The 27,855-nt window shown below is 36.7% G+C and overlaps 1 protein-coding gene across 1 annotated transcript in view; it reads right to left on the bottom strand.

Annotated features, from left to right (window-relative positions):
- The window catches only part of LOC118737721 (dynein heavy chain 10, axonemal), a gene marked incomplete at its 3' end in the record, with an annotated part of 103,647 nt that overhangs the window by 48,972 nt on the left and 26,820 nt on the right, over nt 1–27,855 (bottom strand). The window contains 12 exon segments of the mRNA XM_036468428.1: nt 1,992–2,225; nt 2,917–3,105; nt 4,880–5,624; nt 6,249–6,369; nt 9,368–9,476; nt 13,078–13,311; nt 15,444–15,639; nt 16,118–16,332; nt 16,405–16,611; nt 25,266–25,400; nt 25,754–25,839; nt 26,216–26,348. Coding sequence (XP_036324321.1) covers nt 1,992–2,225; nt 2,917–3,105; nt 4,880–5,624; nt 6,249–6,369; nt 9,368–9,476; nt 13,078–13,311; nt 15,444–15,639; nt 16,118–16,332; nt 16,405–16,611; nt 25,266–25,400; nt 25,754–25,839; nt 26,216–26,348 — 2,604 coding nt within the window.

The following is a 27,855-nucleotide window of genomic DNA, read 5'->3' as shown; positions in this document are numbered from 1 at the left end:
AGCCATTTCTTTTTAAATGTGTACGAGTATATGAAATTCACCTGCGGCTTCTTTTTTTTTGATGGCTAATTTTGTTAGTATATTATTGAAAAACAAGCTATACGAAAAAAGTTTTTTATACGGAAAATGCAATTAAGTTAGTAAAACTTGAACGAAATTGTGTAAAAAAATGCGCATAAAGTTCTTACATATTTAATTAAATTTTCTAGTAAGTGTTATTTGCGGTTTTCCTTTCTTAGATAATGAACCAAATATTAAAATGATAGGAAAATTATACTAAGAACTTCTTAACATAAAAACTAAAAGAAGTGTGGTGGATATAAGCGAGTATTTAATGCTCATATCGATAACCAACATCTGCGCTCGCAACCATCAAAGAGAAAGTTAGCCCTAAATGCAGTTGCTTGCTTTCGAAAAATAATGCAGTGTGGAAGAGTGCCACTCCTTACGAGATTGCCGTGTTAAGTGTTTTCGGTAAAAGGCAATGAAGTCAAACTAGTTGGGGACAGAAATTCATGAAATATATATGTGTTTATTCTTCTTCGTCTTCTTTATTGGCGCTGTAACCGCCTAAGCGATTTCGGCAGAGTCCAAAAGAGCACACAAGTCATTTCTCTTCTGTGCCAACTGACGCCAATTGGAAATGCCAAGTGAAGCCAAGTTCTTCTCCACATTGTCTCTTCAATACAGAGGAGGCCTTCCTCTGCTCTGTTACCAGCATCGCGATCCGCGTTGAACACTTTCAGAGCTGGAGCATTTCGGTCTATTCGAACGACATGACCTAGAGAGAGAGAGAACTTTACTACTGAATTGCCTACTCAGTCCAAAGTAGCACTTGTAGGCAAGAGTGATTCTCCGTTGGATTTCAATGCTGATCAGCGTGAATGCTGGTTTCCAAATAAACAAAGTCGTCTACTTTTTCAAACTTGTAACTGTCAACAGTGACACGCTCAACAAAAAAAAATTTAAAAAATCAACGGTAATTTTAAACAACTTGAAACTTGCACTCTCTTATACTGAAATTGAATGGGCTACAAAACTGCAAGCCCCAAAATTTTTTAAATATTCCAATTAAAAATTTTGCTGACAATTTTTTTAAGTTTAATCAATTTTTTTTTAAATTTATGCAAGCTTTTAAACTTTTAATATTGTGATTTCTGTTTTAGATTCAATTACATTTTAAATAAAAATTATTAAAAATAAATAAATAAACATAAGTTGCAAACAATAGCATTTTGAATTTCGGTTCTAATTAGTTGAACCCATCTGTAAAATACTCGTTTTTGCTTTTCAACGATATTTTTGCAGTGGCCCATGCAAAAGTTCTTAACAAGCAGAAAACCTTATTGCCTATGGCACTGTTCATTGTTGTTGGAGGATACCATGTATGTAGCTTGTTGATGGTACCTTGAGCTTAAATTGGCACCATATATTTTGGTTGAATTATGAAAGTGACTTTCATTAAGTCAGGCATCCTAATATACGCACTACATATGTACATACTCATTGCATATATATCGCACCATTAATATGATAACGAAGTATTTCAAAATTTCAGTTTTGTTGGAAAACGCAATAAAAGTTTTATCAATTCATACATGTTGGTATACAAAAAGACAGATGCAAAGACACATATCTTCGCCATAGTTGCGAAGTATGGTTATCTATTAAACTGAACATATTCTACTTATCAAGCTTATTATATGCATAATGAAATCGCCAAAAACGTAGATTTTGAGTTACAGCTCTTTATTATTAAGCATGCAATATGTATGTATGTAGATAAATGTGCACATACATACATACATATGTAATGTATGTGTATCTATTCATGCACCTGTATATTGTATTACTTTTAGCATAGTTGCTTGCGTAAGCTGCAACACCTCAGCGTTGCGTTGACAAAATGCGCCTACGGCAACGCCACACACACACACACACACACACACACTTCCATGTATGTATGTACATCTAAATACATTTGCGCTTACCTTAATAAGCCCCAAAAACAAAGGCACATCCTCAAAGACAAACTTCGGAAAGTTCATGTCACGCAACACACGCATTAGTACAACAGCCTCAGGTAGATCCTCCGACGTACGTTTCATTACGCCTGCCATACGCAGCACCGCATTTAGCGAACGCAAACCCCAATCGTAATGGCATTGCTTGGAGAGTTGCTCCTCAGCCAGCTTGTAGAGTACTGTCATTTTCTTTGCCAGAACCTTTAAGAGTAATTATCGTTATTTTTATGTAAATATTCCAAAGACGCAATGTGCGCGTCATTGGTGTGCGGTATGTGGTTGTGGTTAAGTTGCGAAGGTGGGGGAGGTGTAAGTAAGCTGCATGCTAATGGCGAACTTAAAGTGAGTGAGTGTAGGTGAGTTTGTATGGTTGCGCGGAAATTTAACTTCTATTGCGCCAAACAAGTGTGGTTCCTGTTTAAAATTTGTCGTTCATCTGCCGACGTCGCCATTGTTGCTGTCAACACTGCTGTTACTGCCACTGCTGCTGCCACTTTGTCGTTGGAGTTTGGATACAACGCCACACCACATTTTGGCAACTTAATAATCGCATTATTGTTATGATGATATTAAAATATAAGCATATGAAGTCATTGTGGGCGCAATAAAGCGCGCTGGCAACCAACAGCCAGTAACAAGAACAACAACGAGCAGCAATAATAAACAAAGTCGGCATTGCCAACTAAGAGTAGTTAAAAGTTAATGATTCACATTTTGTTAGATGTACTTATGTATGTATGTACAGACACACATACTCGTACATAGGCTGCATTTAATTTTGCTCAAGAATGTGTGGGTAAGCATGTATTTTGAATGCTTAAGTGGCAAAATATTGAATGTGAATATGGTCGTATATGTATGCGTGTTAATATGTGTAATATGCGCTACTTACTTTGGCTGTTAAAAATCCATCAGAGAAAAGCGATATTAAGCAGATCAACTCTAAATCCGGTTTAATGCAGGTCACCGGCCTGAAGAGCGCTTTCACTGATTCCGGCAACTCCGTACGGCCTGCATAGCCGGGATTCATGGTGACAAAGACGCCCACCTTGCGGTCGAGTTTGATGTCACTGCCTTCGAACTGCGTACGAAAAGGTATGAATACATGGAAGCAAAGAAAAATAAGAACTTATTAATTCTACCTAAAATATTATTTAATAATTTCACTGTGGAACAGTTAAACTTAAATGGACTAACGTAAAAAGTGTGCGTAATACATTAAATTAAAATTAAAATTAAAATAAAAAGGCTGTTTTTGTTTAATACTCGCATGAGGGCTAAATATTTACGGGGCTGTTTGCTTAATTACCTTGCAAGGTTGTGCCACTTTTGTAACGAAGTTTTTAGTAAGTGTATGCAAAGTTTTCTAATGAGAGTGGGATTGAAAGTAGTGCAAGTTAAAAAGCCCTACTAAATCTTCACACGCAAAATTTGTAGTTCCAAAAAATTCTTTTATTATACAACTGGATTATAAAACCATAAGCTCCTTGAACTAAATTTGTTTACAAATGCAATGAATAACTGTAGTTTAAAGTAAATTTTTAGGTAGCAGACTATAATCAAGCCATCAAGGAAAAGTCAACTCTTGTTAGGAAGCTAGAGCGCGTACAAAGGGCCTCGTTGTAATCAGCGGAGCTCTGGGTACTCTTCCAACCCAGCGTACGGTCACTCGAAAATTCAAAAAGCTCCGACTTCGTAGCGGAAGAAATCGAACGCAGTGTTCTGAGCCTGGCCCCAAACGGATACTTTTTTACGCACGTCCCTACAAGATATGAATGGGGGATTGGTAGTATCTGGAGTAAGGGTCACAGACGGATGGAAGCTGCATGAGAGAGTTGGAGGAGGTGTCTACTATCACGAACTTTCAGAAGATCTAATGTTCTGACTGGTGGATCTCTGCAGCGTCTCTTAGGAGAAGGTGGTTATTGTAAAAGAGAGAGCCAATTGGCACCAATGTATTGTCGACTGGGATGATAAATATCTACTTTAATAACCATGCATCAATTAGAGCCTTGGTATCGCTAAAGATACGATCGAAAATGGTCGGGGAATGCCTTACCGCTCTCTGATCTGCCTTGGAACACTTCTCTGTCAGGCTGAGGCCATCACCTCGAACAGGAAGAGCATAGGAATTCCGTATGCAATCTGCAGCCTGCTCCTGGATAGATGGGCTCACGGTCAGTCAGAGAGTGCTGGGTGAAAACCCCGGCAAGCAAAGTTGTCAAGCCCTTGTGGCCGGTTGTTGACTGCAGGCGGCAAAGAGAGCTGCTGCAGCAGGCTAAGCGACATCTCTCGATTCTTACAGGTGTACAAACTGTAAATTGCCATTTAGGAACTCACGCGGTCCGAATTGTTATCGTCACGGATACCTACTGCCACAGTTGTTTGGAAGACGAGGTGGAATCATCTCAGTTGTCCGGCATTCGCTAGGGTTAATTTCCCCGAGTTGACAAAGGACATGTGGAGTAACATGTCAAATCTGCCCGATACAGTATCACTAAGGCTCACTGTCTTATGGCAGCGCACATCAATAGAGTGTACTTTCCGGCGAATGACTATTGTTGCAGCTATCGTAATGACGAAGAGATCGAGAAAATGGAACTTTTGGTGGCAGTATCTTCTTTTAGTACTTTTGCGGCTGTCTGGCGGACTTAACGATTCATTAGAAAAACTAGCTACTTCTTTTCCTAGTTTTGGATGAAACATTGAATCAACTAAGTGACAGCACAACAGCCCTCTTAGGCGTAAGTGTGCCTCCAACTGAGACACGCATAAGGGCAGCTAAAACAATTTAACCTCATTTAATGTACAAATAAAACGTATTTACTAATTTTCGCCATTATGGCTTCACTTACAATAATACGATCTAGTTTCCTTATCAATCCATTCCTTATCGTCTGCAGCTGGGTAGAAATTACGCTCAACACAGACACATCGATGCGATTGAATTCGTCGAAACAACCCCAGGCACCGCATTGCGACAAACCGGACAAAATTGTACCCACAGCGCGGAAGTCCATGCCTTCACCACAATTGGTGACAACACACAGCAGCGCCATAGCCTTGGCCAAATCTTTAACGGTCTCCGTTTTACCAGTGCCAGCAGGTCCAGCCGGTGCGCCACCCAAATTCATAAGCAACGCCTGTGTTATAGTCAAATAAATGCGATCCGTTAGCGGCGTGATGACCAAACGCCCATTCAAGCCCATATATTCATAACCATATTCGAATTGGCCTGAACACTGAACGACATACAGATTGTCGTACAATTTCAGCCAATAGAAACGTAATTGACTCTCCCAACTGAATTCGCTTGCGTCCAGAATGTTATCACGCACGAAAGCCTCGATTATATCGCGTGCATGCACATCGATTGTGGTGATAGTTTTGAATTTGAGACGATCGTTACGCGTCAAATTTGAGCGCACCTTAATGACCAGCTCTTCGATTTGATGATTCTGCTTTTCGAGGAAATCCTTCATGGCGCGCATATTGTGATGATTGGTAGCCTGGTCGAATGCCTCCTCCACCTCGGCTGTCCACCACACAAGTGAAGCGGCAAGCCCCACCATGCCTTGATAGTTCAGCATCCAGTCGGGCCTGCAGAGGCAGGAGAAGAAAAGGAAAATCCATAAGTAAATGATGTGCAATTGAAATAAAGGCGTCGTAAAAATGTGGAAGAGCTTAAGTGAGCAACGGATGGTAGCGCATTGCATTCATTTGAATGAAGATATGTATGCACGTACGTAGATATGTAGAAATGTGAGTGTCACGCGAGAAAAGAAAGCAAGAATGCGGTTCGTTCGCTAGCAAACTGCCTGGTTGGATGGCTGATGGGCGACTGCGAAGCGTTCGATTCCGGCTACTTGCTGTGATATTATGTACTCTCAGCATAATCGCTGGTAATAAAATGTAAATCGCACAAAACGACAAAATTATTCATTGTTGGCAATAAAATGTTGCAGGCGGTGCGCTACCGAAGATGACAGTCTTGGCAGCACAAAGCTTAGCGGCGACACTTACAGTGGTGACAAGGAGGAGCGCAACTCCAGCCATTACGTCATGCTCAATTGGACAGTGTAATAAAATACTTTCCAAGCTGCTAAGCGCTTGCGTTCGCCCTCCACCACGTCCGAAAGCAAAGAGGGCCCTCAAGTTCGCACTGCCAAACTGCGCAGCACGATAAATGACCCGCGCGATGAGCATTCCCACCCAAAAGCTTACCTTGTTATTTCCAGATCAATGCCAAAGTCATAGATGGCACGCTTGGTGATGAAACGATTTGAGCGTCGCATCTCATCCAGCACGTCGCACATCCAGTTCTCAACGCGACCCTTAGCGCGCACTGTAAGAGGGAGGATGAAAAGTGATTCGGGGTGAAAGTCGATGAAGTTTGAATTGGGAGTGCAAGTGTGGCGTATCGACAATGTCAGTAACCACAATATTACAAAATCATAAATAATAACAGTACAAAAACAATATACTTGGCAACAAAAACAAGCGAGCTGGAGTAGCAAAAGAAGCCAACAAGAAGAGAAACGCAGTTATTTTAAGGACAATAATAAAAAGAAAGCGTAATAAGCAACAGCAGTCGTGGTGCCGATAATCATCTCTGGAAATCGAAAACAAAATTAAAATTCTCGAGTGTACGCGAGAAGATTGGGGAAGCCGAGTGTGCGCGCCATTTAATAGCGCGGTCAGTGGCGGAACTGATTGTTAAATAAGAAATTATGGATATTGTTGTGGCTGCACCGTGATTTGCATTGAGTTTGTGCGAAGCCAGCACCGCCAATTATCAATGTTCGGGGTGGAATAACCGTCAAAGGACATCCGGATCATTGCTACAATTAATTAAAAGTAATAAAGAATACAAATAAAAAGAATCTTTCGATTTCCGACATAAAAAGTTCAATTTAATTTTGCCAATTCAGCGTTCGTCCACTGCAACGAACCAAAGCGATGGGAGACAAAGAGAATAAGTTGAGGGTGATCAAATCGCTTGTGTCGTTTTGAAATACTACGAAATAAATTATATCTAAAAAAATAGAGGAATATAAAGATGTATAAATAAATAAATACAAAAGTTAAAAAATATATATATACATAAAAAGAAAATAAAAATAATTAAATTAAAAAAAGTAATAACAAGTTTCGAAACAATAATGGAATTTAAAAGATATTTATTTTAAAATGTAATTAAAATAAAAAAGGAATGAAACAATAGTTAAATTTAAAAAAGTAATAAAATAAGTTTCTAAAAATTAAATGATGTTAAAAAATGTTTCCTTTTAAAATAATACAATCTAAAAATTTAAAGAAAACAGACCTAAGTACAAAAAAATAAATAATAAAAAAATAATGGTGATTCAGTTTCTTACAAAAAATGTCGCCTTTTTATTGCCCATTTCTCTTTTGGCGTTCGATTCTAAATAAAAAGTAAACGGTGGGAAAATTTTGTGTTACAGGATTGAGTGTAACGTCAAATACATTTTGCATCGCGGAAAGGAAATGTTTTTTGGAAGAAAGGAAATAAAAAAAAATATGTTTCTTTTTACAACAATAAATTAAAAAAAAAACAAATGAGAAGGAAAATAAAATAAAATATGTTTCTTAAATTAAATAAAGTTAAAAAAAATCGTTTTAAAAAAATAACATCCAAACACTAAATTAATAAAAAAAAACAGATTAAAGGAAAGAAAAAAATAAATTAACTTAAAATATTTTTCTTTTTATACAACAAAAGCTAAAATTAAATCTAAAAATCAGGTAAAATAAAAAAAAAATCGTTTTAAAATAATACAGTCTAAATATTAGAAATAAATGAATTTGCAAAAAATTTAACAAGGAAATAATAAAACAGGTTCTTAAAATTTAAGTGCAATAAATAATATGTTTCTTTTCACAACAAGGAAATCTAAAAATTAAATGAAAATTATACAAAAAAAACAACATTAAAAAAGGAAAAGAAAATAAAGTGCCTAAAAATTAAAAAAATTAGAAAAAAATCTTTTTAATATAATAATAAAAATATTAAATTATTAATAAAAAATTATAATTAAAAAAAGAAAAAACATATGTAAACAATAAAATCTAGAAATCAAAGGAAAATTTATAAAAAAAAAAATTAATTTAAAAAATTTGCGCTGCACGAGGATTGGGACCTCGGATTAATCAAACGGCGAGGCGGTGTGCTTTGCCCACTCGGCTATTACGACTGTTGGAGCAGCGCGAGCAAAATGATTTACAAGTTCCTTCTATCAAAAGAGCTTTTCATCATGAAAGTTGTCCAGCGAGCTTTTTTCCTAGGATTTGCGTGCTAGAATAAACATAGTCTTTCAGACTACCTTGCCTACTGTCTTTCAATTGACTTACAAATGACTTTCAACTATCTTAGTTGAGAGTTGCCTTGCTAATACCGTAATCGGACGCCTATTACCGTAGCTGTTTGAAGAACGATGACGGCAAACTATTTTAGCGACACGATTTCGCAAGACCAAGGGCCTAATGCACAGAACTACGAATCGGAAGTTAACTACTGAAAATCTATAGTTAACTGCCGATTCTGAGTTAACTATGCATTGTGAATTTGGCCTTAAGGTTTGAATATCTTGGCACGTATTTTGTAAACAATTCCGCGGAAACATCAGCTGCCTATGGGACTTTATTTTGAGTACCCAGCTTTTTTTAATTAACTTTGTATGGTTATAAGCAGAAATCCAAAATCACGTGCCATTTAAATTTAGCTTTTGCCTAATAATCTTCTGTTTGCGGTTCCATCACTATTTTTTAAGAAGACATACAATGCAGAAATCGAAATATTAACTTAAAACCATAACGATCTTTCTAGAGCGCGAAAATTTATTTATACCTAAGCGTTATAACATTCTGTTTCAGGTCAACGGTAAGCATTCGCTGTGCAAGTGAAAAAAGTGAGAGGGACTGGGATATGTTATTTGAAATGTTCTCTATCGAATGTGTCTAATTTTTTAAGCTTCCTTCAAATTCTGTCAAATTGGTTTATGGCCGCCAAAATCATTCACCTATGTGCGTTGCCCTTCATTTTATTTTCCATTTTTGTATAGTATATATTTTTATGTTTTACTTTTTTTCACTTTGATTATTATTTTTCACTCGTTCTACCACAGCTTTTTTATTACCCTTATAGCCATTATATATATATATATATAATTCAATGTAGTGGTGCTCGAGCAATCTACTGTAGCAAGTCGCAGTCTGAGCAGTCTGAGCAGTCAATTGTAATTAAGTGTGGCTCAAGCATTCGCTTTGGTGGCGAGTCGCTTTACCCAGCGATTTCACGTTGGACAATATCCATTCATACTTACCGCTATGGCGGAATTCCATCACCTCACCCTCGCTGGATATCATTGCAGTCACGATGGGCTGATCCGAATTGTCCTTGGAGAAGCGCAGTGACTTAATGTTATCGTACATCTGTGTGGCGGGTATATGAAAAGAAATGAAGAGAAGAATTAAAAAAAAAAGAAAAAAATATTATATGTATGTATGTATGTGGTTTGTGCCAGCAATGGTGCATTAAATTAAAAAAAAACTAAAATAATAACAATAAATTGCGGAGCAGGCAACGTCCATGAAGGATGTAGTAAATCAGTTTCTCGAATATAAAAACTTAATAACGGAAGTAAAATCGCATTTATTGTTCGTTGATACGATATTAAATAAATTTGCAAAATTGCGTAAAAACAATAAACGAGCTAGACGCGCGTGTTAAGCGCGCAAACAAAGAAAGAAAATGAAATTAATCAGATTCAGGTTAGTATACGCGTACGTACATATGTACATTCATAAATACATATACTTATATGTTTATTAGGGATGTTAATTTTTTAGCATTTTCCGATGCCGGGATTTTCGGAATGCCGTTATCAAAATACCAGCATCCCGGGATTATTCCAGGGATTCAGGTATCCATTACTTTACAGTGTATTTATGTTTAAAATTTACTATCGCGCGGTGTTATATATATAATGAGCTAGACATTTAATAAAGATATTAATTATTAAATAAAAAAAGGAATATAGCCAATACTGTTAAAAAAAATCAGTTTCTATTATTGCCATCAGTGCAAATTACAAATCCCGAAAATCCCGTTGTTATTTGCCAAGAATCCCGAGATTTTGGCACCTTAAAAAGGCCGGGATCCTGGGAAACTCCTAATGTTTGTACACACATACATAAGTATGTATGTGCGTACCATGGTTGAATGCCTAGTAAATAGTCAACATTAACGTCAACATGTGGCTGCGTAACGTCACAAAAATAAATGCCCAGCATATTAACGCATACAAGTTCATAAACAGCAACATTAACTTTTTTAGCGTCAACCAGATACATATATATACACATGTACACAGGCTATGGTGGTACATAGTAATTCATTTATATACATAAATATATGCATTTTCATAGGGCAAGGAATAGACAGGCACACATCATATATATACTTGCATAAGTATGTCAGAAGGTGTCGGTAATTTGTTGGTGACATATGCTTCAGCTGAGTTAATGCTCCCTACAAGCAATGAAGAAGATACGAGAAACGAGGTAAAATGTTCAAAAGCTATATTCTTAAGCTTATTTCTTATGCTTAATGGGTTTAGCTTTCGTAACTTATAGAGTTCGCTTATTCCGTTTAGATCCTAAATTATATACTGTACATCACTACTATACTACACGGTACCTGTAGGTAAGGTTAGGTTACCTTCTCTGTGATCCTAGTGGTTTCCTCACAAAGAGCTTAGCTAATACATAGCTTCGCCAAGAGTTAGAATATAGACACCGAATTATCTTATTCGTGGTCCTACGTGTCTTAGTAATTTGGGGGATGGTTCCGTATGCAGAGGCCAATGCATGTGTGGATAGTTTATGACCTTAACTTATCAGAGAGTAACCTGAACTAATTCTTTTGAATGCGGTTTAAGGAGCTGTGGTTAAACGAATACGCTTAAGCTCAGACTCAAATTTTGCACAGAAGAAGTGACCTAAAACTTAGGAATTTGTATTGAATATCGAGTCGGAGCTTAAGCTCACTTTTTTGCTTAACGAACCTTGGTTCCATATTCAATTATCTGTAAACGAATAGTCATAAATCCGCATTTAGGCTGAATTCCAAAACATCAGCCTAATTTTGGTGCACGCTCCAGCAGAGAAGAAGTCGATGTGATCAAAACTAACGACTTTAACGCTAAGAATATTTGCTAAAACAGTCTGAAAATTCGCTATATAAAATCTATGGAGATGACATTTGATAGATAATATTTGGAGGATAAGCATAGTATAGAGGATTTTCTCTGCAGACGTCCGGACTTCGCCAGGCTGAGTTGGTGTAGGTACTTTTGAGCCGGAAGATTCATAAGATAGTCTGAAAAGTTCAGAGAGGAGTAATGAATTCCCATACCCATTTGTCGCCCCAATTCATCATATTCCCCAATTGATCATTCAGACGAATGAATGGAAGAGCGCCCTATCTCGATTGCCGGTTCGAATACGCCCTGGCGTTCTTCAACCAAATTATGTAAAAGGGGGAGCTTCAATCATTTGCAGCCGAATATCTATGACATAAGGATGTCATAGAAATCGAAATCCATTATAGAGTTATAGTAGAATGAGATATTTGAAAAACATGTGAGATTTAATCTGATCGCGATGGGATTGAGCTTCAAAGTTTCCAAAATGTACGGCCTGCTTCACCCAGGTTTAGCCCCTAAACTATCGGAGTATTTTTTTTTAGTAAAATACAGCAGCCAGGATTCCAAAGAATAGCATTTACTCAACTATGTTTTCTTTATCCGAATAAATTACTTTATGGAAAAAGAAAAAATCTTTTACAAATGGATATTCCGGAAGAGAACTTAGTACTTAGTGATTTTTAGTAAATACATAGTTACTTAGACAGCGGACTGTAACTTTTTTAAATAATTATTCAGATATGGTTTTTTCAAATATGAAACTTATGTTATTTTATCTCAGATCCTCTTCTAACTATCAGCAGACCATTCCTTTGAGAACGTACTTTTTCTTAAGTTCTGAACACATTAAAAACGACGAGCTGCGGGCCACAGCTTTCAATTTGTTATTTTCATTATCTAAACGATTTGTCGATGACGATATGTTTTTTTTGAACGCGACAGCGACATCATGAATTTATATGAGTTCGACATAAAAGAAGAGAAGAACCTTATCTGTCGCCGGAAAAATAGAAATAGATCTAAACTGGACACAACCACAATCGTCGCGTAGCCCGGTCGTCGCCGACAATTCTGGCTCTGAAATTGTATAGAAAAATCGACAATTGTCGCACCTGTCACCTTTATGAAATAGGCCCCTGGCGGTTTAAAAATTTTAGTTTTTATGTAAGCTGTCGGCCATTTAATGAAGTAATCTTAAGCTGCTCACTTAGTTTCAGTTAGAATCTTGAAAATGCTGGCTGGGTATGTGTAAGTAAGTTCGATAAGCACCCTGCAAAAAATTGTGCGACTATTCTCTAATAAGAGTATTCCGAGGTTACTCTCAATCGGGTACAATTGGGCATTAATTAGTCGCAACTAGTCTCATACGGATAAAATTGGAGATCATTTAGTCCCCGACTCATCTCTAAAGGGTTATATTAACGAATTAATGATAAGTACATACGCACTTAGCCAATGAAACCTCATGTGTACAAGAGTACGCGCTTAACAAAACCGAGAACCCCGGTTCGAATCGTAGCTGGCGCAAATTTTTATTTTTATTTATTAAAAGTAACTGCTCGCTTTTTATACCCCCTTCGGGTATAAAGGAGAACAATCAGTCTCTGCATAGGACATGCTCGAACAAGAGCGAACAAGTTAATTTCATACAAAAAGAGATCAAAAGTGTTATTTGTCGCATGTTCCCTAGCAATAGCTCCCTGAGTAGTCATGGATTAGTCGCATCCTTTGCAGGGCATATATGTATGTAGGTATGAATGTGTTTGCATCATACATACACACACATATATGTATGTATGTTTATGTATGTTGTACGAGTATCATACCTTGATAATGTGATTTTGCACAGCCGATGGTTCGCTGCTGCCCAAAATCGAAAGCAACTCATCCGTGGAAATGAAGTAAAATCGCGGAAATATACGTCTTTTCGATTCCAAATATTCGTTTAATGACTTCTGACAGTTCTCCAAACCGATGCCGAGTCCTTGAATTTCGGGCAAACGGCCAGGCACCGAGCACAGTGGCACCACCAATGGATTCTTGGCACAGTCAACCATAATCTGTGAAATGAAATACAGAAACAAAAACAAATGTTAAGGAAAATAATATGTACAGTAGTATGTGAAATTGTTGCACGATTAAAGCACGTACATATGTACATATGCATGAAGAAGTATAAGAAGGTGATGGAAAAGAAGAAGGAAGGCAGGGTAAGGGAATGTGCAAAATGAAATCAAAGTAAATAAATCACATAAATGTGCAGCGATTGTGGCAAATGTGGCAAAAGTAAGTGGCAAGTAAGTAAGCAAACTCGGCAAACAGACGAAATGTAATATCAAATACTACTTGGCACAAGGTTAATATATGAGTTAGATTTCAGTTAAAGGCATTGTGACAGTTGTGGCAGCGATGTTATATTTGTAACTATGCAGCATTTGGTGACGACAAGAACGTCAACATTTTGGCTGCTAACAGTTTTACATGCGAATAGGGGCGAAAATTTGTTTTACACTCAAGAATGGCAAATGGGATATAAAGTGAATTATTATGTATAGAAATGGTGAGTCCTCGTCAATATGCGCTGCAGCAGTAGAGTTAATATTAAAAAAAAAATTAGGAAAAATCTTTAATTAAAGAAAATATAGTAAAGCTATTCGAATGACACTTTGTGCGAAACAGCTGATCTTCTCCTGACACAGTTCCCTGACAAAACGAATAATTACTTACTTCGTACAAGTTTAGTTACTCGCATTTTACTGTTTTATTTTATTTAAGAAATATGTATTTTAAAATGTAAAAATAGTTAAAATGTTCTAAGCAAAGAGAACGTAAACAGAGCCGCACTTTGCTAAGCAAAGGGCCGCACTTAGGGTTGTTCAACTTTACTAGAAAGTCGAATTTCGACTTTTCGATCGACTCTGTACAGTCGACTTTAAAAGTCGACCTATCGACGAAGAAAAGTCTAATTTTTTCGCCCTTTTCCCCGAAAATTTGTCATCCGCCCATAGCAATATCATGGAAACCAAAAGTGAAAAGTGAACCGGTTCGGGGAAAATGAGACCCATGATAAGGCTGATTTATACAAAAAGGAATTTTTTGTGAAGGTCATTGGATTTGTACCGTTCTTTCGAATTTCAAACATGAGAGGTAAAGTAAAAAAAAAGAATCTATCCGAAAATGTGCGTAGAGCGAAAACATTTCATACATCTTATGCGGGTTTCAATGTACATACCTAGAACTATAGATGTGTTAGTTCGTACGAGATGCTAACACATACCTTCGCTAACATTTCCACGGTCAGATGTCAACATTGTTGTGGTTCGCGTTATTCCTTCCTCAGAAACATGTACATATACATATTTGTGTACATAGATAATAGGGTGTTCGGCTTTCTAGTTTTTTCCCGAAACCGGGTGTTAAATTTTTGCTTAAACAATCCGGTGTATTCGATTTTTGAAAAATTAATCGTAATTTCAGTTTTTCCAAAAAATGTTGCCCTTCCATGGTGCAAAATGTGTTTGATCTTACACCTAACCCTGTAAAAGGGCACATTTTTGCCTAGCTCACGTATTTTATAATATTGTCGTTTTAAGCAAAAATTTGATTTCGAGAGCAACCAAAGCTTACAAAGCTTTAAAGGACAGAGAATGTTAATTTTTTGTCTTACAAGAGTGTGAAATGTGAGAAACGAACATACAATTTCCTCACCCACCCATTGCCTCTACTTTAGATTCGGGAACGAAAAGAGAAAGGGGAAATCAAAAGGCAACATTTGTTGGTAGAAACTAAAAAACCATAAGATTGAAAAATAAAACCGGTGGAAACCGATTTGCAACAACCGAGTCAATCACACTAATACATAAATACATATTCCGACCGAAAGTACGCAAGAATAAGCTTTCACATGAAATTGTGTGCTTGGTTGATGTTTTGCATGAGCATTAAATTCACCGTTAAGTAGCACGACGCCACATTGTCGACACATGAATAACACATTGAACATAACCACCTATGTACATACATAAATACAAAGCACTTACCATACCACTCAGTCATACGTATTCGCAACATTGCCACAAATCACCATAGAGTTCAGGTATCAAATTCCTTACTATTCCAAGGCAAGTGTATGTACGATTTTATTTCCACGATATATATACATATATGTATATATATAAGTACATATACTCACCCTACGATATGCTTTGTCAATGTCATCGAATTTCTTTGCCTCCTCTGGCAATTGTGCACGAATATCACCGCCAATGAAGATGCCCTCCAGATATAGCCACTTGCGTTGCACCACCTGCCACTCGTCAATAATTTCACCGATCAAGGACAACAAGCGCTCCCATTTATTGACAGTCTCCAGAAATGGTCCAATGAACCTGTCAATGCGATAAATAAGGTGAAATATGAATCAGAATAGTTCGGTGAAATGAAGCAATGTGCTGCCACACTGATCCGATGATGTCTTAACTAATCAGCAGGAAAATGTCATACGAAATATTCTTGTGCGCATCGTTTGAGCATTGTCATGGTAACACTTGCGGTTGTCGAAGGACATTGTGATGATTGAAATTGAAATTGAATTGAACTAAGTATGTACTCAGAATTGTAAACTGCGTGAATAAAGCTTAGCATTTGACACAGCTCTTTCAATGAAATATGGAACAGGAAAGAGGGTGACAAAGTATACATACCAAGCGCATTTGTATATACACCAATACAAATATGAATATTTTGCTTGACATGCAAAGCATTGTTAGCTCACATAATTACAGGACATCACTAAATAATTACTATACGATGCAAGAGAGACACCAAGAGAGAGCAGGGTGATCCGCTTAACGTTTGAACACTTACTGTGAAGCACCCATTGATTGCAGGTTAGTTGCGTTATCCTCCAAAGTCAATACGATTTCTTCCACTGAACCCAATGTATAGCCACGATCTTCGTTGCCTTTGTAATGCTTATGCACCTTGAAAGCCATAGTAGCCCAAGTGTCTTCGACTGCTTTGACGCCACGTTCAATGGCCAACTCTTTGATGGCATTATTTAGAATTTGCTCAGCAATTTCCTGTTGCAATACAAAACGTGAGCCGATTAATATTTAGCAGCTAAAGTAAGCAAAGTTTAATTGCATAGGTACCTGATACTCGTGTAATTTCATTGCAAACATATTCTCTAGTGTGAAACGCGCTGGCGCCATATCGAAGTGCTGGCCCGTCTTCTCCATCAATTGCATCCAATGGCGTTCACGCAGTGCCTCATTCTTTAAGCTGACCATAAGTGGTACGGTATTCTTGAATTGTTTCATACTCAACTCGAGCATTTGGCCAGAAGGTAGCATACGAACCTAAAGGAAAGAAATGAATTACTTACTAACAAATGAGGCAAAAATAGACTTTAAATAAACTTTAATTTAGACTTGAGATTTAAAACCGTGATTAGTAAAACTGTACTGAAATACATATTGTAATGTTATTCTCAAGACAATTCTTATTGCTATTAAAAATGCGATACAAACAACCACTGTTCCTTGTGTAATTAAGAGCCCCATTTAAACTGTGCTCTCGTTTTTATACTGAAAATATTTTTAGCCCTTTGAGGTCGTTTTTTTGAATTGTTATATGTTTATATTACATTTTTTAGTGTAAAGTGCGAAAAAAGTAGGAATTTCGAAGAAAATCGATTCTCCTGTTCCAGTTAATAAATGTTACATAATAAGGACTAGTTTAAAACAATTTTAGGGCGCCGCCAAAACAAAAAGGTAAAAAAAAAGATTAAAAGTTATACAAAAATCACAATAAAAATTTGTTTATTGGGTTTTTAGAAAAATTTTTGGTACGCAGTTTTATAGATTATTAAATATTAGTATAGTAAAGTGCAAGGCGAAGTAACTCCTCTCATCAAACAAACAGTCAGCACATTCGCGCCTTGGCACCCACGTCACTGTTGACAGTTAAAATTTCGAGAAAGTGGCGAATTTCGTTTACTTGGGAACCAGCTTTACCACACTGAGGGGAAAATGTCGGAGTAAAAACAAAAACAAACTAACTCAATTTAACTATATGGAATCTAAATATTTGATTCTTGAAATAAGAATTTCGTACTCAAATCAAATTTGATGCGGAGGTATACAATAATCGTTGATAGGGACGCACAGTGTTTCAAAGCTGCCAAAAAGCTTTAGACCTTGTTGGAATTTTATAGACCTTCGTGGCCTCCAAGTGAACTCTTTGTAGAGCTGCCCGTTTAACCTTTTGGAATTTTACAGCTAAGTTGATGCAATTTCAAACATAATACACTGACTATAAATTGTATATAAAACTTGACAAAGTCTCTTCAAAATTTCAAACTTTTTAAACAGAACTTATAGAAAACATTTTGGTATGAAGTTTTCAAATTGTTCGCTATTTTATAAAACATAACAAGTTTAGATACATTTAGTTTAGCGCTTTTGGTCTACCTCAGTCAAAATGGGGCGCATCGAATTGTGACACAACCATATAAGCATTTCATAAATTTTTTATTTTCATTCAACTTTTCATTCATACGCCTAATTGTTCGATTGTGTATTTCAATTACTCCAAGCAATCTCAAAATTACCAATCACAAATTGCCAAGCGCACACATTGCATCATGGCAGAGTGGATGGACTTGTTATTGGCCTGACTAAATTAGGCCACTGCAAGCCAATAAATAATCAACATTGCAGTGCTTATCGCTGGCAACTCTCAGGAGCCTCAAACATCGTACTTCACCGCGAACGCGCACTCACTATTTATTCCGATTAACAAGAGCGAGTGGGAGAAAATTGATGCAGTGATGCGGGCTTTATGCGCTAACGCCAGCTTCAACGATAACGTCAACTGAGTTTCACTGACACACACACACACACGCACACAACTCAACCGCAACTAAAATGTAAATCAATTTGAACAAAATTAAAATAATCAAAATATCGCCAAACAACGGCAATAACAAATACCGCAATAGCAGTATACTACAGATGCAGCTACATACACACATACATATGCATACATAGCTTCAGGCGGCGACCAATCCGGTGTTCGAGTGGCCATTCAGGCGCGAAACGATGACCGCCACATTTGTAATGTTTGACATGTTGCGGTTAGCCGTTGCTATTGCCGTTGCATTACCAATGCTGCCTGCTGTAAAATCCACAACGCCGCTCTTTCGCAAGTATGCGAGTATGATCGCTAACATATGTACATATGTATGTATGCATGCAGCGAGTGAACTAGGCGCACCACACACGGGGCCCATATTTAGTCACTTGCATAGCTAAATTAAAATTTCTAAACCTTCCGGAAGGACGCGCGCTCCCTGCGCGTGTAGCCTTGCATTGGCGGGTGCAGCGCTGAAGCTTTCAAAACGAGATTTATTAGACCAACGAGTTGTATGATATTTTGCAAACAATTCGCCGCAGGGACGAGTTGATTGCGCCTCTTGCATGTGCCTAAAACGTACTTACGCTTGTATGTACGTATGGCGTGTTGGCGCTGGCGGCAACTAGTCTGAGTTGTAATAATTCACGTTGACATCGCTGAGCCTACCAACCACAACCATGCATCAGTTGTGCGGGAGGTGATGGTCGATTGTAGGAGCAATGCGACGGGCAACAGCTGAACAAATTCGACCTTAGCGGCTAAGCAAACAATATGAAATGCCAATGTTTTTTTAAATGAAATTGATTGCGAGCAGCTAGAAAGCGTATTGCTGAAGTAGTTTAATTTAATTTATGAAAGCTCGCAATGTGTAAAGGTGGCAGCAAGATAATTTGTATGTATTTTGAAATACATATAAAGGTTCATATAGACTGTTACAATTTATTTGAAAATGGCAATGAAGTTAAATTTTTAGTGAAATAACTGAGAAAGGTCCTGCAGTATGAGTTCGGTGCGCTTTACGTTTTTAAGTGTTTAACCCTGCTCGAATAAACTATTTTATTTTAAATGAAAAATATTTCTAAATAAAATGCATTTAAATAACAAAGTATACATATACAGTAATAAAACGCTTGATGGATTTGCAAAAGCTGGCTCGTATTTTTATTTTATGGCCTACTGAAGTTTTCATGTCCCAGCCTAAGTAGTTTTCAAACAAGTGGAAAAAATGGTTAAAATAAATTTCTGAGCGGAATTAAAGGTTAAGAAATGTATAGTAAAATTTTAACCCATTATCTCCCGCCTGAAAGGATCGTTTTGACCCTTACTTCAAGAACCCAACAAACCAAAAAAAAAAACAAATTAAAATAAAAAATCAACAAAAAAAAACTTCGCTTTTTTACATTTTTTACATTTTTGTTTGGCTGTTATTCCTTCTTAGCATAGATTTTTGTACTTTAATTTTGTACAGACTTACGTCGGTGACTGGAGGTTTTGGGTTTTTGGCTGAGAACACCCCTAGGAAAATTTTTCGAAGAATAATTTTCTAGAATATATAAATTCTCTTAGGACCTTCCAAATTTGATTTTTGCGGGGTTTATTGAAGTAAGGGTCAAAACGACCCTTTCATGCTGATGGTTAACGCAACGAAAGTATTTCCCAGGAAATTTTGATGAACTCTGAGCCCAGTTTGTTGGATTTTAAAATCCGAGGTGTTCCTCTCTCAACTCATCGTTGCCAAAAGCTTCATACTTAATCCTCCAAAAGGCGGTTAGTTTAGGTTTGATTATGCTGGCTAACCATCAGAGCTCTCACATATACGAAAGTAACGCCAATAATAGCGTATACGATCCTCAAATCAGCGCTTTTCACGCAATGTTAAAGAGCATTGCCGTTCCTTTAATGAATTGTGGTCGACACTTTGGCCCTTTGCAGCTGTATCTTACCGAGTAACGAGAGTTTTTTCCTACTGAAGGCTGGATACCCGCAAATGCTGCACAGTTTCCTCTTCATATTTACACTTGTAATCTTTTGAGGGAAGGAGAAGCCTTCCTTCGCAAGATTGTTAGCTTTCTCATGACCTTCGACATCCTTGTGTCCTAGGCCCCAATACACCGTGCGACAGGGAATTTTACACAAAACAAAAATCAATATATATACTGGTGCTCGAGAATAACGAATGATTTTATGTCCTTACCATTTGTTAAATTGAAAGTTCGTTTTATCGGAAACATAATTTAATAAAAAATTACGATGTTTTTGGAAATTTTGTATGCCTGTTTCTTTACAAAAAGTGAAGCTTCCAACGAAGAAAATCGAGGCACAACTAAGAAAGGAATGAAAATGCGCAAGGTTTTTTTTTTGAAAAATGTGAAGAAAAGAGTGTTACATGGGAGTGCATGGCGTATGAGTAACATTCTTTCTTACTAATTTTTCATAAAAAAAGTCTGGTTTTTTTTTAATTTAGACTTTTTTCATTTTTTTTGTCAAAAAACAATAAATCTGGAATTATTAATTAATTTCTCAAAAGCTTTCAGGCCTAGCGAACAGAAATGTATGGTACATACGGTTAATGGAGAATTTTATTGGCTTTTATTTGCCGTATTTTGTATTGGCTCGTGAGATAAGCGATTAAGTGGAATCAATTTTTTTAAAGCTGAATAACGGTAAATTGAAAATATCTCGAAAACTTATCCATAGAAAAAAATTAACACCATTTTCAAAGTTACCGAGCACATAGGAATTGGACAATGGCATCCATAAAATATATATATAAAAATATATAGCTTTCTTACAGTCAGCGACGGTAATCGAAATTGTTTTATATGAAAGTAGACCCTTATTGGCCGTCTGACTATCTATGTAAATGTTTATTAGCACCCTGTGTTTACCTTCAACTCTACGCTCATGCGCAGAGACCTTTCGAAACTCAGACGCGGGATCACGTGGTCTATTCGCCCTGTTAAGGATGATGCTATACTACTGTGACCGTACGCCCCCAATGCGAGTTACTACCTGCATCAATTTGCTTTAAGCCTATGTACACACATACATGTAGCCTTAAATGCCTGCCCACGGATAACGGTGATAGGTTTAGCAGTACATAAAAAGCAGAAGCGTTGTGCGGCAAGCGGCCAACAGAGTGGAGCATGTACTTTTTATGACAAATGAACGAGAACAGTCAGTGAAATAAATGTAATGGTATATATTTAAATTCCGAGATGAAAAATTAAAGAAAAATAGTATCGTCGGATAAAGGCTTATATTTAACTTTTAAATTTACTTTCAAAAATAAGAGGTTTTTAATATTTTTAATTTCTTGACCTGAAGAAACTATGCAATTAGCTCTTTAAAAAGTTAAAGGCATATTTTTTTGCTATACTTGTCTGAAGAAATCTAATTGTATGGCCGCAAGAACTGAAAAATACATTAGCAATTTTTTTTACAGTTCAGACATTTTCCGATATGCCAAATTTGATGCAATTCAGCAGAGCCCCTTTAAACGAACTGAACTGCATCACTACTAATTGCATCACTGCTGACTAATTGCTTTTGATAATTAGGAAAACATCAGAAATACAATTTTTCAGATCATTTTCAGAGTCACAGTGAATAAAAAATCATCCCGACCTTACAAATGACTTTCAAAAGTAAGATTTTTAAGTTTTTCCCTTTGATTTATCTGAAAAGAGAATGTACTAATTAACTTTGAAAAATTAAAATGCGTTATTTTGTTTGTCTGATCATGGAAATGGATTCTTCGACAAAATGACAGTAAAAATATATGCTTCAAACTTTTTAAAAAATTGCATTGCGACATTTTTTTCAAAATTTTCTTTTTGATGCAGAAATGCATCTAGAAGCTCTAGGAATATTTCTGCATCAAAAGAGAAAATTTTGAAAAAAAAAATGTCGCTTACGTTATTTTGGCGGTTAGGTCTCGATATGTATTTCCCAAGAAATGGTATGAGAAACTCAGCGGATGGGGTTGTCACTTGGATTACTTTTTAAAGAAGCCAACTAACTATTTCAGCATAGCAATGGCCGACCAATAGTCAATTGTCCAACTTCATATAACTTTTAACTAATTAAAGTGTACAGTGCTCTGTTAGTAAGCCAAGCTTTAGGGTGGCTGTTTAGATGTTGGAATCTGTTCATATTGTACCCTTCAAGTATAGTGAGCTAGGTCAGCCACCGGTATTGCAGGGAGATATTTCCACGAAATTCCCACAGTTGTATCATCCTTATTCGACGTCATTCACATGTCCAAATGAACGGCGATAATGGGATCCAAGGTTAATGGGTTTTTGTTTGCTGAGAGGGAGAGAGCTCTGTTTTTTTTTTTACCAGATAAACATGTGTATATACAAATATGCGTAGGCATACATCGAGAGCTTTTAGACGTTCATAGAAGTCAGCACGAATGATAGAATACAAGATTGCGCCGATCAGAGAGGATTTTTGAGAATAACTTTTGGGTGACGTCACACTGGTGCAATTGCGAGAGAGAAATGCCAAAACGTGAGCAAGAATGGAAGAAGAAGAAAAAATGTTGCAAGGAAAACGTAAACAAGTTGCACAAGTGTGACGTCATGCAAACAACGATTCTGTCAACCCTTGTATTCTCTCAATCGTGAGAAGTCAGTACAATTGGAGCAAAAAATTAGTTGAAGCACCCTCTAAGTTTTCATAATATTAATTAAGTTCTGAAGTAAAATCAAATGTGGAAACGGAATACCCGTAAGCCATCTCAAATTTCGCTGATGTGTGGTTGGGTAGTCAACTTCTCCTGAATGCTATTGAACGAACCAAGAACTTAACCTGGCTCCTACCGAGTGTTATTTATTACGCATAACTTGTTTATGGCGGCCATCGTTCGTATCACCACTTATTTAAAAGAATTCATAAAGATAATAAAAGGAGCAAATCAAAAGAATGCCATACTCCATTTATTATTTATGTATGTTTAACGCACCTCAGACCAATCTCCTTAACCAAACTTATCGCACTTGCAAAAATAAGTTGTGAACTATTGCTTTCCGACCGCCTCAAAATGCAGTCAAGTGGCAAAATCCCAAGTCTGAACTACTCATATCATTCGCGTGGAAAAAACTTTCGACTTGCTAAAATTTATGCATAATAGAAATTTTATGACTTCGAAATTTGTTTGGCTTGTGCAATTAAAAAAAAAAAAAAAAAATATTTCCGTTGTACAACAAAGTGCCGGAAGTTCAAGCGGAAACTGCTAGTAAAGTGCCATAAAACTTGTTAGGCAAGTAAATAAATCAATTTGTCATAATCAGCAGAGAGTAGAAATCGTGTCAGTGCGTAGCAGCTGACAGCGTCGCCGCTGCTGCTGTTTCGTTGAATAAAGGATTATTTTTTGTTGGCAAAATTACAAACGCAACAAGGAACACCTGAAAGTATGTAAAGGAAATAAACAAAAAACACCATGGTGATTGGTGAGCAAAACATCATCTACGGAGTACTTAGAGTAAAACTTGGCATCTATTAGCGGAAAGGGCTTTCGGTAAAAGTGGCGATGACACAAATTCAGCTATAAAGTATAGAAAGTTAATATGGGGTCATATATTACGGTGTCAAAATTGATGCGTATTGAAATACAAATTTGTAATAAAATATGAATTTTAGTTGTGGGAAAAGAAAATGTCCTTCTTTTGTGGTCACAGGTAATATAGACAACGAATTTGGTTGAAGTCCTGGGTAATGGAAATGGAAAATAAAGTTCGAACTCCTATAACTTCTCGTATACCAAAGTGGACATTTATTAAGCCTAACCTAGAACTTATTAAAGAGCTTTAATTTTTTTTACACATATAATAAATCCAGCGTGAATATTAACACTCGGAAAATATGCGAGGATAATATCAATCTATATTACGATCTGCTTATAGTCGACTGAGTGGAAGATCGCCCTTTCCCCGCTGTCGCTTCGAACGCGCCCTATTTCGATATAGATTCTATACATCGGTAGCTGAGATAAGGCGTTCATGAACCATTTCCTGAGAAAGGCCATTTTTCGAATAAATTCCGAAAGTGCGTTTTCAACCATTTTCTGAAATTTTCTGCCGTCGCTATCATCTTGAGGAAAAAATTTTTTTTTGTAATATGAAAAATCGCAGAAGAAAGAGAAAAATATGTGCCGAAGCATCAGCTGCTCTTCTCCACCATGACTCTATATGTAAGCGTCAGGTTTCCACAGTTCCGGAATATTCGTCTACCTAGATCAGAATTCGCCTAAATAGGGTTCCCGGAATATTTTTGTGTTTTTTTTTCTTGGCCTAACAAACTGATGCATAAAGTTTAATTGCTAAATGCTCAAGGTGACCTTTGCTGAATTGACGTTGAACTTTGGCTGAGATTTTGTACGAATATTACCCCACCGGGGGAGATAGGAAAGGTGCTCATATACATGCATATGGAAAATTTTACATGTGTGCGATAAGTCACCTTAATCATAATTTTTTTTTTTAATAAGTTACTTACTTCATACTTGCTGAAAGAAAAGCCTTATCTGGTTCAACGAGCCTCTAAACGGGCGGGCACTCGTGGGACAAATAGTTGATGCAAAGCAAAAAAAAAATGACGACAAAAGCAACACCTTTCTCTTCAAAGAGAGCACTAGTACCACTGAGCTCTCATACGGGCTGGCGCTTTTCATAAAGTCCGGTCGCGAATGGTAGGTTTTTGATACCAGTGACAACAGAAGCTACATAGCTGTACGGGTTTAGGGCAAGTCTACACGTACGACATGGTAAGATTGATAAACTAAGTAAGGTTGTTGCCTATGTAGCCTAACGTAATCATTTTATTCAGGAAAAGTTTAGCTAAAATAGAAATAAAGTGAAAAACACTGATATATGTACATGTCCATATATCATACATATGTATGTATAAATTCCAAATCACAGCTCCTTGTATGTAATCCGCCCAACTAATCTAGTTGCAAGCTATTCAAGCAAACTAATTGGGAAACTTTCAATAGTTAAGTCGTTTCCTAGTTACTTTCATGCCCATATTCGTAACTATATCTATACATCTGTACTATGTACATAAATACATACATACACATACATACCGATTTTGGTAATTTTCGAAACTCTTTTAAGTAACTTTCGATGCCCTCCGTTAGTATTTGCGGATCCAAATCGGCCCATAATGTCTTGGACCAAACTTCTCTTCCAGTCTTATAGGCGTTGTACAGCTTGTACACCTGCAAGTAGAAAGGCAAAGTTCAGTGAGTGGAGATTGAATAAAAGTTTGCAAAAGTGCAAAGTGAATAAACAAATTAAGTAAACTATTGTGCTGAAGTAGCTATGTCTATGTAGGAGCACAATTGCAGGTGCTCTGCCACCACAACCCACAACTCTCTACTACCGGTCGCACTGCACTGCGAATTGGCACAAAACAAATTAATTAAAAAATTAAATTGTTTGCCGTTGATTTGGCCTCTGTGTGCCACCTGTGTACAAGTACTAAATAGACAGCAGCCAGCTACCGGGAGAACTGCGTACTGTTGAGCTGCGTGAAAGTTAGATTGACTGTTTGAGCGATGCGCTGACTTACCAATATCATGCCTTCGTAGTCGGACTTGATTCTTGAGAAGTCATTGTAATCGGCCATTGGCATATCGAAAAGTTTCTCCGCATTGGCTGCATAGGCACCGATGAAGAAAGAGGAAGTACAGCATTGACGATGGCAAAGGTAAAAGCAGCAACGAGCCCGAAGCAAGACGAGATCGCAGCGCGCAATTGTCCAGTGCAATCAGTGCAGGTCCATTGGGAGTGAGAAAGAGAGAAAACTTTATTAACAAAATAATAACTAATGCAAAACAAACTCAGGCAGCAATGCGAGTGGATGAACAGAGCATAGACATCCGTAACGCACAGCTATGTATTTGCGCAATAGCGAAAATAGTTACATAATTGAACAAGTAGTAATCAAAATGAAAAAAAATGAGAAAATCTCATGAATTCGCGAAATTTGCTCATTGGCAAACCTCAAATATCCAAGCGCTACTATACTTACACAATTCAATGCGCCGCTCTTCGTACGAATTCAATTTGGCGCCGTAGACGTCCATCAGCTTGCTCCCTTTATCCAGGTCTGAACCCACTGAGCCGGGCCCGTTCTCTTCAAAGTCCTTGATGAATGCCTCCAGCTAGCGGAGGTGAATATTAAAAGCGGCCAAATGCAAATGAGTTGTGTAAAAAGGTGAATTAGTTAGTGAGTTGGCGTAAAAACAAATACGAATTAATCAAAATCCTAAAATGAACTGCAGCAATGCAAATAATTGTCAAACGGATAACTATTTGCATTCGTGGCTATTGTTTGCATTGCTGCTCGCTATTGTTGCAAGTTAGAACTACGAGATGACTTGGTAGGAAAGAAATTGGAATTGGAGAAAATATAGGTTGGCTTTTGTAAGCGAGAATTTTTTGTATGCAATTTCAAAAAGTACATACATACTAGGTACCTATGTATACAGATGCGTGCAACTAATTAGCAACGAAATTCAAAACGATATTGCTTGCAAATTATGTTTATTTATTTATTTTTAATAATTTTCATTTAAAATATAATTCAATCTATAACAGAAACCACAATAACAAAAGTTGCAAAGCTTGCACAAATTGCAAAAAAATTTATCAAACTTAAAAAAATCGTCATCAAAATTTCAAAATTTTTAATTAGAATATATAGAAAATGTTGGGGTATGCAGTTTTGTAGCCAATTCAATTTTAGTATAATAAAGTGGAAGTTTCAAGTCGCTAAAAATTACCGTTGATTTTTTAGAATTTGTTTTTGTCGAGGGTGTTGCGGATTTTTTTCCATGTCAAGAAAAATTTTGATCATGTGTTATATGGAAGAAAATGTGCAACACGCTCCACAAAAAAAAATTCTAAAAAATTAACGGTAATGTTTAGCGACTTGAAACTTGCACTTTATTATACTAAAATTGAATGGGCTACAAAACTGCGTACCCGAAAATTTTCTAAATAGTCTAATTAAAAATTTTGAAATTTTGATGACAATTTTTTGAAATTTGATTAATTTTTTTTCAATTTGTGCAAGCTTTGCAACTTGTATTATTATGGTTTCTGATATAGATTGACTTATATTTTAAATGAAAATTATTAAAAATAAATAAATAAACATAATTTGCAAGCAAAATCGTTTTGAATTTCGTTGTTAATTAGTTGCACGTATCTGTATATATATGAATGTATATAAATGAATGAACTTTTAATCTATTACAGTCAGATTACAGTCGAAGACTGGTCATCTGACCATAGTGGTCATAGTCGCCCAAGCCGAGCAACTAATTTAGCGGCCCATCCCATGCCATTTAATTTTTAGGTTTAACTGATCCAATCTCTCCTTTATCATGAATTCATAATAGCACACAGATCTGGTGATTTCATTAGTCAAGCTATAGCAGCAAAACTTTGAACTGAAAGCCATTCCTAAGCCGGTACTGGCAGTGTTTCGGTTGATTATCCTGCAGAATATGGAAAAGTTTTGACTGCTTGTTTTTTTACATTTAAATATTTTGTTTATAAAAATTGAGTGTATTATTTAACAAAACGCCTATATATCCAAGTAGGGGCTATGTTACCGTTCCAAATGAATTCAAACAAACTACTGTGGACTGTTTTAAAGAAAAA

The sequence above is a fragment of the Rhagoletis pomonella genome, unplaced genomic scaffold (assembly GCF_013731165.1).
Source record: "Rhagoletis pomonella isolate Grant_MI unplaced genomic scaffold, Rhpom_1.0 Rhpom_scaffold_00004, whole genome shotgun sequence".
NCBI lineage: Eukaryota > Metazoa > Arthropoda > Insecta > Diptera > Tephritidae > Rhagoletis > Rhagoletis pomonella.
This window is presented reverse-complemented; position numbering and strand designations above follow the sequence as displayed.